The sequence below is a fragment of the Typopeltis vanoorti genome, chromosome 18 (genome assembly GCF_054136105.1).
Source record: "Typopeltis vanoorti isolate ZY-2024b chromosome 18, IOZ_Tvanoo_1.0, whole genome shotgun sequence".
NCBI lineage: Eukaryota > Metazoa > Arthropoda > Arachnida > Uropygi > Thelyphonidae > Typopeltis > Typopeltis vanoorti.
Genome location: NC_143566.1, coordinates 90,854,127 through 90,866,562, shown reverse-complemented (window position 1 = coordinate 90,866,562; position 12,436 = coordinate 90,854,127). Strand labels below are relative to the sequence as shown.

Below are 12,436 nucleotides of genomic sequence, written 5' to 3'. Positions count from 1 at the left end.
AAATAAAACATATTCTTAATAAATTAAAGACTTAATTCTGTATGTTAGTCAAGTAAATAATAGTTTAATATCCGGCATTTCACTGACTAATATCTGTCAGCATTTTCAAAGGATACACTGGTAAGCAATAGAAAGTAACAAAAACTAGGAAACTGACGATTCTAAAAATTATGTAAAGTTATCACTGTGCATGATAACAATACGACACGTGATACAATACGCGTATCGCAAGTACAACGTTTTATTTGTTGAGATATTTATTGTAATTTTCATGAAAGTTCATTTCTTTTTGGTTAAATGATCTGATTAGAGATTATAATTTTTAGAATTGTCGGTTAGTTTCCTAGTTTTTGTTACTTTCTATTGCTTACCAGTGTATCCTTTGAAAATGCTGACACATATTAGTCAGTGAAACGTCAGATATTAAACTATTATTTACTTGACTAACATACAGAATTAAGTTTTTAAAATATTAATACTAGTGGTCAAGAAAAGGTCATAATATGAAAACATATTCTGTTTTGTCTCTTAAGGACGTAAACCTGAATAAAATATTAATAATTACTTTAATAATAAAAAAAAAAAAAACATTTCTTTCTGATTTTATACGTATACTATATAAATACCTACGAATTCTTTAAGCAGATGATTTTTTGAATTCAAAAGTCAAAAAGAAAAGAGTGTGAATATCTGAAAAAAGTTAGAAAAGTTCTCAAGTCCAAGCTAAATGGAGGTAACACTGTAACAGCAATCAACACATGGGCCATCCCTGTAATCAGATACCTAGCAAGGATAATTGACTGGAAATAAGTCGATTTAGATGCACTTGATCGTAAAACACGAAAATTAATGACAGTGAATCATACCTTGCACCCACTCAGTGATACGGATCGGTAATGCATAGCCAAGAAAAGTGGAAGACTGATTTTACAAGTCAAGGAAATAGTTGAAGAATAGCGAACGTTGAATGTTTACAACAAGAAAAGCACAGAAAAAGTGCTAATTGAAACCTACAAAGAAATATTAGTGAATGTAGAAGATTTGGAAAAAAAAACAATTTAAGTAGAAAGTGGCAATAAATAAGGTTTGATAAATAAAGTGCTCCATGTTTGTTATTTGAAGAGTATTGAGAGGAAAGTTGATAGTTGTTTAACTTGGCAATGGGTAGAGCAGGGCAAAATCAAGAATGATAGGAATCTGATAAGAATAAGCACCACAAACGAATGCAATTAAGACGAAGATTGAAATACATGTTACAATAGCAAATGCCGACTCTGCAGAGAGAAATCAAAGATAGTGGATTATCTAATTAGTTATTGCAATGAAATTGCTGATACATACAATAAATAAGGCATGACGGGTAGAATAAGCTGTACACCAGAACTTATGCAAGAATTAGTTTTCCGACTTGCAAAATCTCGACCTAACTACCGATCTCTCAATATCTCTGGTGTAGTAGTGAAGACTTTAAAGAAGTTGGTAAGAACTAGCATACAGAATGGATAAACAAACTATCTATACTCTTCAAGCAGTAGAATGGGTTTATTAAAGGTAGGTCATGTTTTAGCAATTTGCTCATATTTTATAACAATGTTTCGGTCGAGTTGGAAAAAGGGAATGGATTCATTATGATAATGTTGCATTTCGCTAATGCATTTGATAGGATACCAAAGAAATGCTGTTGCATAAACTGGAGAACATGGGATTGGAATATAAACTCTTGACTTGGATGTTTGACAAACAGATATCAAAAAGTGGTATACAGTGGGTGTGAATCTGGTATATTTAAGACCTATTACCATCTCCCCTGTGTTACTTTGACTAATATTTTATGATAATCTAACGACTTCAGCAACATATAAAGCATGATTATAGATAGAGAGCTTTTGTCCCTTCGGATGGCTGTGCCGAGAATATATATCTTCTCTTCTCTCTGATTCCCGACACCACCTTAAGCCTCTATATATGGCGTCGCTGGACCTCCAAAAGGCCTTTGATAGTGTCTCCTTTCCTGCTCTCCTTCGAGCTCTGTCTGTTGCTGGATGTCCAGAACCTTTTCTTTCCTATGTTATGGAGCAATACTTGGGTAGCTCCATCACTATCACTACAGGGTCCTGTGCAACTTCTATTCCTGCAGTGCAGGGTGTTCCCCAGGGTGATCTCTATCTCCCCTTTAACTGTGTCATAGATGAGTTTCTTCATTCTCTTCCTTAGCCATATAGGCTACTCTCTAGGCACTTCTTCCTTTAATGCTATGGCCTTTGCAGACGATCTTATTCTCGTAGCCACTACTAAGATAGGCTTGAAGGAACTCCTTGACCGGGCAGTTGACTTCTCTATTCGAGGCCTTTCTATTAATGTAGAGAAGTCCTGCTCTTTAGCTCTTGTCCCCTCTGGTCGTGACAAGAAGCTTAAGGTCGAGACTATAGAATTTTCCCTGCATGGGAGGCCATTGCATGTTTGACCATCCTGGAAGAGTGGAGATACATTGGTATCACGTTCACTCCAAAGAGAAGGTCTTCTGTACCTTCTATCATAGAAGCTGGGGTCGCTTCTTTGAGGAAAGCTCCTCTCAAGCTCCAGCAAAGACTGCCTCTCCTTTCCTACTATCTCCTACCTCGCTTTTAACACAAGTTGGTGCTTGGTAAGACATATCTCAGTACTGTCCCGAATGGACAGGGCTATCCGTTCAGCCGTGAGATCATGGCTCCGACTGCCACCTGACACTCCTGCGCATTTCCATGCGAGAGTGAAGGATAGTGGGCTTGGGGTTCCATCATTTAGATGGCTGATCCCACACCTGCGACTATCTAGAATCACGCAGTTAGAACTATCTTCTTCCCCCCCATCTGCAGAGAGGCTTTCTATAGCCCATTAATACAAGAAGATTTTAGGCGGCTAAAGGCTGGTCTCATTATCAGGGTACTTTAATCGAGTTAGCACCTGCAGAACACAAGAGATGGGCATCTCTGTTGCACTGTTCTGTAGATGGTGCTCCTTTAAATGAGTCATATCTGGTGCCTCCCCAGCATGATTTGGTGAAGGATGGCACCAGACTCCTTGGGTTCGAGTATATTGACCTTATCAGGAAGAAAGTCAATGCCCTGCCTACTTGAGCCCGCGCATCTCGATGGGATAGTGACGATTCAAACTGTAGAGCTGGCTGCCACTACAGTGAGACATTGTCTCATATAGCCTAGTGTTACTTCTGCACCCCCATGGGGTCTGCGTGAGGAGGCATGATGCCATGGTCTCCATTTTGAACAACCGCTTTAAGAACAAAGGTTGGGAGACTGTGGTGGTACCACATTATAGGACCTCTGCAGGTTTGTGTAAGCCAGACAGTGATTAAAAGAGGTGGTGACGTTTGAGTAGTTGATACCCAGGTGGTGGGAACAGGGCGCTCACTAGCCTATAGCCATAATAATAATGTAAATTATAAAAATAACTCGGATCTAGTTAGTGAGATACGGGAGGAGCATGGGGCAACTCCGAGGTTCACCAGCGCCACCATCTCTACATGGCATATGGAGTGGAGATAGTTATAAGGACTTAAAACAGCTTGGCTTTATGCAAAAGGATATAAAAGTTCTTTCCTTGAGGGCCCTACAGGGTACACTGATGGCATGGCGTTGCCACCAGAGAATGACTACTATGGTAGCTCGAACAGGCTTAGGGTGAAGCACTTGTAAAGGCTTTGGCCTATATCAAGTCTGGACGTGATGTAAGGATAGTACTGCCTATAAACAGTACAAAGATTAATTTTAAAAGAGAAGAGTAGTGTTGTACCTCAGGGTTTAGTGTCCTTAGGCTATTGTTTAGTTATACATTAACGACATTAGAAAGGATCTAACAGGAGGTGTTCAATAATTTGCGGATAACGCGAATATTGGCAGGGCAATCAGGGTTGCTACTGATATCCAGAACTTACAAAAATTATTTTAACCCCTTAACATACAAAGACGTGTGTGACACGTCTTTTGTTTATTGCACCAAAATTGATTTTGAATTTGGGTTTCACATAGATACAACCGAATATAGGCGCTAGACAATCTTGTGCCTATTTCCATTCAGCCGAGAAAAGTTGCCAACGGCGTGTGTCGGCTATTTCGTTTGCGTTTGCACAAATTCATCATTATTTGAAAAAATAATGATGAATTTGATTCAGAAAATCACCCTCGCCCAAAAAATTGGCAGAAAAACGACCGCTTTCTGATTTTTAATTGGTATGTTAAGGGGTTAATCGGCTGGAAATTTGAGCAAACGAAAATGGCTATCAGTTTAATGTTAGTAAGTGTAAGGTTATGCACATTAGCTTGATGAAAGTTCCAGCAGCATTATATTAAAGGGATTATACTGAAAGATACTGATGAGGCTCGGGATCTTGATGTATTGGTGGATAGGAATTTGAAGTTCAAATGTCACATAGCAAAAGTCACAAATATAAGTCAGAGGATAATTGCGGTGTTGAAGCAAACCTTGAAATGTAAGGATAAGGATGTCATTTTTCCTCTTTATAAGGCTTTGATAAGACCACACCTGGATTACTGTGTGCAGGTTTGGCGTCCCGGATTCCAAGGGGATAAAGAAGCTGTGGAAAGGGTGTGCAAAGAAGAGTTACAAAGATTATATCTGAATTATGGGATTTGGATTATAATGACAGATTGCGAATATGTGGATTACAGACTCTGGGTAAGAGGAGAAAGAAAGATGATATGATAGAGGTCTATAAACTTTTTAATAAGGATTATAGAATATCATCTGATGAATTTTTTCGTTATATGGAAGGTGGATAGAGAACATTGCAAAATCCATGGAAGTTAAGTTTGTTCGCATTCAAGAAAGGGAAAGGAGCTAGGTCTTTCTCACACAGAACAGTGAGTGGGTGGTATCGTTTGTCTTTTTTGAGGATAAAGAGTACATCTAGTGTGAATGGATTTAAGATAAGGTTTGACAGCCGGTTTAGATGATTTATATCTTACCACGATGAATCCTTGACACCTGCAGGGCTCAAATAATAATAATAATAATAATAACAACAATAATAATAATAAATTAATTAATCCTTATTAAACAGAACCTACGCCAATTCTTTCAGTCTCTCCAGAGAAATGCAAATGCAATCATTCACCAGAAAAAGAAGAAACACTTAAATTTGGAAGTCAATCTGAAATAATCTTTTTGAACACAATAAAGATGCCTCATCGATTAAAGACATAGAATCAGAAATGAAACAAACAAATGCGAAATGTCATTATCACCAAAGAAATGGTCATTGCACAAGCTAGAAAATTAAAAAACTAGAGTGTACCTGGCAAAGACGAACTACATGGATTTTGGTTAAAACATCTAGCCAATCTACATGATCGAATGGCAGAACAATTTAATTATTTGTTGCAGTCAGAGTCGGTGGAAGACTTGATGATATCGGGGCGCACTTTTGTCTTCATGAAAGATAAGGATAAGGGTGCAGAACCAAGTAACTATCGCCCAATAACATGCCTACCAACTAAGCTTAAACTGTTCACTGCAATCATAGCAAACTCCATATACCACTACTAATCAGATTATCAGATTTATCCGATTGAACAAAAAAGGCAATTTTCAAAAATCTAAAGGAAGATCTAAAGATCAGATCCTTATTAATAAAATGATTCTCAGAAATTCAAAAAGACGAAAAGCTAACTTAAACATGGCACGGATAGACTACAAGACAGCATTCGATTCCCTTCCACACTCGTGGATTCTAAAATCACTAGAAATATTTGGAATTAGCAAAAACATATGTTCGTTCCTGGCAGATGATATGAAATCATGGAAAACAGCTTTAACCACCTTACCGACCATTATGGATCAAATACGCATCCTCATAAGCTTCGTATCCATCATATATTTCAATGTAATATCAATGGTGTTACAAGTTTAATAATATTATTATTATTATTATTCCTGACACCTCCAAGGAGTCCGAAGACTCATCGCGCTAGGACACCTACAACTGTTTCAACTCTCTCAACCACTACGCCGAACCACGAATTATCTCCATCAACGCCATCTACCGCCCACCACCACAACTAGTATTTTTTGTCTGTAATAACCCTGCTACCACCATATGAGATCGGCTAACTCACCTTCGATTGAAAATCGTCCAGATAAAGATTCCTCCCGTCGCGACGAGAATCGAACTTAGGCCTATTCCGATCGATGGGCGCAATGAACCGTCATTCTTCCAATTGCGCTACGGAGGCGCTTATATATGAACTTCGCATCCATGATAACCTTGATGTCTATGGACTTCTAGCCGATAGAGTGGTTAATTGTCAATAACGAACGATTCGGATATATTAGCATTAACCGTAGAATTTTCAAGGTGATTGTCACCATTGCTCTTCAACATTTCTTTGATTCCTTTATCTATGATTCTGAAGAAAACAAAACTTGGATATGAAATTCCTAAATGTAATATTAAAATTTCCCATCAATTTTGTATGGAAAATCGGCCCAGCAAATAGACTCTTTACTGAACACATTTCGTATTTTCAGTCAGGAGATCAAAGTGGAATTTGGTTTATTTAGATAAATGCGCAATTTTAACTCTTTTTGATACTAATTTTTGAGAGAAAATTAATGATACTAGCAATTTTAATTTTGAACAAGAGCAGTAATTTCAGCTGAAGAACCCTATAAACTCATTGGAATATTGCAAGCCAGTAATATTCTCCACTCGAAAGTTAAACAACAGGCAGCATCAGAATACATCAAAAGAATTAGAAATATTCTGAAAACAAAACTAAATAGATTAAACACAATTAGAGCAATGAATTCTTGGGCTATACCAGTGATCCGATACACAGCTGGCATAATAGATTGGACAAAATAATACCTGGAGAAAGTGGACCACAAAACTAGAAAATTAATGACTATGCATCATACATTACATCCGCGAAGTGATGTTGTACACACCAAGGAGAATAGGTGGACGGGATATGCTGCAAGTGAGACAGACTGTGGAAGAAGAAGAAATTAGTTTAAGAAGTTACATCGACAATAGCTCTGAGTTTTAAGCAATTACACAAGAGGGCCTACTAAAATTAACAAGAAACAAATCCGATTACAAAAAGGAACAACAAAATACCCGATAGTGCGCTGGAAAAATAAACCCTTGCATGGCCAATTTCTTCGAGATACTGAAAACAAAATTGAAGTGGACAAGACGTGGCAATGGCTACAATATGGATATATTAAAACAGAAACAGAAGAATTTATTCTAGCAGCTCAAGAACAGGCATTACAAACAAATGCAATTAAAGCAAAAATTTCGAACAGCAAATGCAGATTATGTGATCAGAAAGATGAGATTGTAGAATATCTAATCAGTGCCTACAGCAAAATAGTTCAGACTAGACTGACTATAAATATCGCCATGATCAATTGACCGAAATAGTTCATTGGCATGTATGCAAAAAGCATGGCTTTCCTACTCCTGATAACTTTTGGCAGCATAAAATAGAGATCGTATTGGAAAACGAAACAGCAAAAATTCTGTGGGACTTTAGAATACAAACGGATCGGCATTTGGAACACAATAGACCTTACATCACAATTATCGAACATCGATTGTTTTGGATTATTGGTATCTTAGTAACCAGTGATGGAAAAAAATTACTAAATATCGGGATCTGGCAATCGAAGTTAGCCGGCTGTATCCCAACAGTTGTCAATGCACTTGGTGCAACTTCGAAGAAGCTATCCCACTATTTACAGTAATTAAACATCAACGAATTGATCGGATATGACCTACAAAAAGCAGCATTACTTGGAACAGTCCGTATTCTTATTCTTAGATTCTTCGTTAGAATCTGAATTGTTCCTTATCACCAGTCAAATTGTTGTTTAAATGATATCTTATTTTGACTATGTATCAATTATATGAATATAATAATAACAATAAGTCTTAAAATGGGTTAAGTGTAAGGTCATTCACTTTTTTACGTTCTGGTTTTAAGGTATGCTCTATTAACGAAACTAAATTCATGAAATTGAAGAAGCCAGGGATGTGGTGGTAATTATGCACAAGAAGTTGAATTTTAGAGAACATATTGCAATTGGTACCAATACGGCACATGACATTTCTTGGAAGTTAGAGAAAGTTAGACTTAGTTGAAGAAACTTCTCCTTAGAGTGTGATAAATAAGTGCGTGAATAATGTTATTAATAACCTCCAAGCAGAATCATCCAAATCCATTGAGATATCAGAGGGGTAAAATAATAATAACAGTGAGTTAAAAAATCTGCAAGATATTTACTAAAATAATATAAATCAAGTGGATATTAAATCCAGCATTATTTCAAAGCCGAATGCAGAAACTATGAAAGTTTCTTACGAAATTTGACAAAGAGCTTACGGGAACACACTAGCGGACATTTTACGAGTTGCCCTGGCGCGGAACTTAAAGGAGACATGATCGCTTTGCCCAAGCTTTCATATATTCGTCTTCTATTGGTGCATTTTGATAAGGGTTCACTGGCTGCTGTTAGATATACGCAAGATATAAGTTAGCTTCAACGTGCCTTTTTTTTTTTTTTTCCTTTGATATTTTTAGGAACTTTCTTTTTTGACCGTTCCTTTATGTTCATGTCTTACTTCAATGCGCTAGATGTCGCTTGTGTTTGAAGTATGTTAGTTCCAACTCATTAATATTATATGTTAGGTGTCGTGTATGTTTAAAAGTATTTGTTTGTTGCAAATATAGTTGGCGTGAAAAAAGTCAGCGTTCGCTGTGTACTAATTCGGAAGTATTATGGCTGTACGTAAATTTGATAATTATAATTGGTTTTAATTTTACCTTTTGTGCTTTCATAGTTAATTTATACTTCATGGTTATACGTCACAAAATTAAGAAATGTTGATCAGTTGAATATTAATCTTTCTAGTAGCATTGATATTTCTAGAAAAGAGGTAAATAATTACCAATTCCCACCCAGCCTTTACCCATATGCGCATTCAATCTGTCAGGACTCTTCTATCTCCGTGACTCGATGCAACAGCAACCTTCGACAATAACTGGATACCTAAGGAAATGTCGACAAGCCATTTAAATAAGTCCTTCTATAACGAGACCTCTGGAGTTTCTGTAATTAAACATTCATACGCATGTCACTGCAGAAAATTTTTATTTTTTAGAAGTATTTCGTCTTACATATCATAAGACATCATCAGAGAGCGAATAACGCTCTCACCGATGTCTTACGATTCGTAAGAGACGAAATATTTCTAAAAAATAAACATTTTCTGCTGTGGCATGCGTAGGAATGTTTAATTTAAATAAGTGATTTATAGTTGACGATAAAGCCTTCCATTTCGCAGTGTACTCCTAAGTGTTCATTTATTAACTTGCCTGACAATTTTTTGATAGTTGGTTATAGTAATTCGTTATTTACATTTCAACTAGGAGTGGGGCAGTGATTAATATAAAACTTTATATAGTTGCCAGATTTTTCATTATTACTACTACTGTTACATAATCCACCTGTCACATAACCTCTACACAACATAATTCACCACCCACAGAACTACATAAACTACTGCCTGCATGTTATTTTTCCAGTTTTAACAATAGAACATATAAGCATATTGTGTAGTCTTGCATTTTTACAACAGGTAATTTATTGCAATCTTATCACAGTTGCCCAGTTGTTATTCTTATAATGCCAGAAAAGCTGGAACCTGCAGTGTCTAATGATTCATATTCTATGAGAGAAGAAATCAGTAGATTGTGATCTGAAATTTCTATAGAACAAAGCAGGTTCCAGATATCGGAACTTCCACAGAATTCAAAGACTTATCATTGAAGGTCCACATTAGCATTATTCATCTCTCCTTAAACTCATTCACTGAAAAACCACTCATGACTACCTCTGACAACCCATTCTACTCTTTCACTATTCTAAAAGCAAAAAATGTAGTCTTGACACCCTTGATAACTGCACACAAGATCCAAGAATGATCCCTTATTCTCTCCTGTCCTATCATGTATTCAACATCTATTCTAGAAAACACCTTTAGTTAGCATCTATGTTTCTGTCTTATCCTCTCTCTCTCTCTCCCGCCTGTGAAATATTTATATCCTACAGATCTTCAGTATGTCCTCATAGGGAGCACTTTATAGACCAGTCACCGTTTTTGTCACTTGCCTCTGAATCCTTTTCAACACCATCACATCCCCAAGAAACTGTAATGACCATCGCTGTGAAACATTGAAGTTATTTTATCTAGTTTTGCAGTAATTCCCTGTCTATCATATTCCCATTTATTATGTGATACCTCTATGGAGGCCAAGGACTTTATGGAAGAACACTCTACTCCACTACACACAGCTCACTGTCTCCACTAACTAATTCTCCAGCTACACACAGTGGCATTACCACCAACAACACCATGTCATCTTGTCCACCACCAGTAGAAAGTTTTAATAAAAATAAGTGATATTTTTTGTAAATATAAATTATATAAATATAATTGCATGTGTTCTCTCGGTCAGTTTGCCTGTATGCAGGATGAAAATCCCTAGTTTCCGGAAAGTGTGTGTGTGGGGGGGGAATTTGCTATCTCTATGTGGAATTGACTAACTTGCCTTCATTTAAAGATTCTTATCATATAAAGATTCTTATCAATGAGAATGGAATTCAACTCTTTTCCAGTTGAGGAGTGCAATGTCCCATTGTTCTTCCAATTGCACTGTGGAATTGCACTATCTAGAAACGGAAGACAATTGTTAGTTTTTTTCTGTGGTGAAGTTTATTTTATGTATTCATTTTAACGTTTCATTCCCACGTAAAGTTCATTGTTGTATTAGAAAACCTCATATCCATGCCTTTTAGACATGCTTTTGGAAGTCTGAATGGAATAAACAGTTATTCAGTCTACAGAAAATCATTGTTAAGCTTAAATGTCCCATTTGTCACAAAAAAAAAAAAAAAAAATAGTATAAAAGCTATATTAGATAGCATATGTTTCCATCACTATAAAGAAAAGAAGCCAACCATGCTCACCCCACATCACATCCATGCCATCTACATTTCTACTGAAAGATGATCTCACATGGACTTAGCAGGATTTTTCCTCTTGCAGAACGGACAGCAAGAATACATGCAGTTCAGACATTATTATCCTAAGACCCCATGGAGTCAAAGACTCATCTAGGAGGTCCATTTGTCATACACATAGCTCATCATACCGTTGTTAGATCTTGAATGAAGTGCTTTCATTATAGAAATAATTCATTCAAGATTTAACAAACATAACAAATCAACAAAGAGATACCTGTGTTTAAATAAAGAAGCAAATTCTAAAAAAGGGCTATAAATAAATGCCGTTAAAGTGGAATTACAAAAATATATTTAAGTAATGTGATCTGTTTGAAAAGTATAACAATTAAAAGGTGTTCTATGTGAAGTGTTTATCACAATGTAAAAACAAAAGTTCGAAGTCCACTGGCGAAATTCCAGGTGAATGCTTGGCCTACGGTAGTAGCTCTTGCATGGCGAGCGGTGCGCTCATATTTCTCAGAATACGCTGAGGAGAAGATCGTCCCATGTGCACAAGAAGATGCGGTATGGAGAAACGTCTTGCGTGAAAGAAAGGGATTGGTGCCGAGTGGAAAACGTAGCAGTAAAGAGGGTGCAACATAAAAGGAGTCTGCACTCCTTTCACAGGGCTTTTTTTCCCTTGGATGTCGGGCAGCTCTCTCCCGCCTCATCGATGGTTCTGGATCACCTTCTGCTGTTTGATGTCGACACCGGTTTGTTCCAGAGTCCAGGCTCGGTACGACTTCAGAGAGGAATAGCTGAGTATGATAGTAGGGACGGGAATACTGATGGAGCACGTCAAGCACAGGCACAATGGCAGCTTTCGAGATAACTAGATCGAATGACCTCCTTGAGTGACCATGTGGAACATCCAGAATGAGATGTCTAATCGCAATTTGAGAGAAAAGATCGAGCAGTGCAAGCTGAATTATGAACTAAATAACAGACCCGCTTTACATCATAGGAGTTGGTAATGTGCAGTTTTTGTTTTCCTTTTCCGTTTGAAAAGATGAAATGTTGTGAATTAATGTACAAAGACATTCCAGTGTAGGACTTTAAGTGATCAGTATAGGTAGCAGTGGCATAACTCCTGTGATCATTTCTTTAGAGGATGTTATATTAGATGAATTGTCAAGTATGTTATTTCAAGGTGATTGAAAAATCTTAATAATAGAGTAATTGTATGGATGAGAATTTAGATCCATATATTGTATGAAGGCAGGGTTTAATTTTATAGAAAGGTTTCATGATTGAATCTAGTTGATTTGAAACTCAGTTGTCTTAAACAACTCCCTAACTTAGAATGACAATATTTTATTAGTGTATGAATGTAAATATGTATTTTACC

At 36.8% G+C, this 12,436-nt stretch overlaps 1 protein-coding gene across 1 annotated transcript in view; it reads left to right on the top strand.

Annotated features, from left to right (window-relative positions):
• The first annotated feature begins 8,668 nt into the window (after positions 1-8,668).
• robl (dynein light chain roadblock) overlaps positions 8,669-12,436 on the top strand; it is a 46,348-nt gene continuing 42,580 nt past the window's right edge. The window contains exon 1 of the mRNA XM_090408154.1: positions 8,669-8,807. Within this exon, the coding sequence (XP_090264280.1) occupies positions 8,802-8,807 (6 nt within the window). The 5' untranslated portion in view covers positions 8,669-8,801. The remainder of the gene's footprint in view (positions 8,808-12,436) is intronic.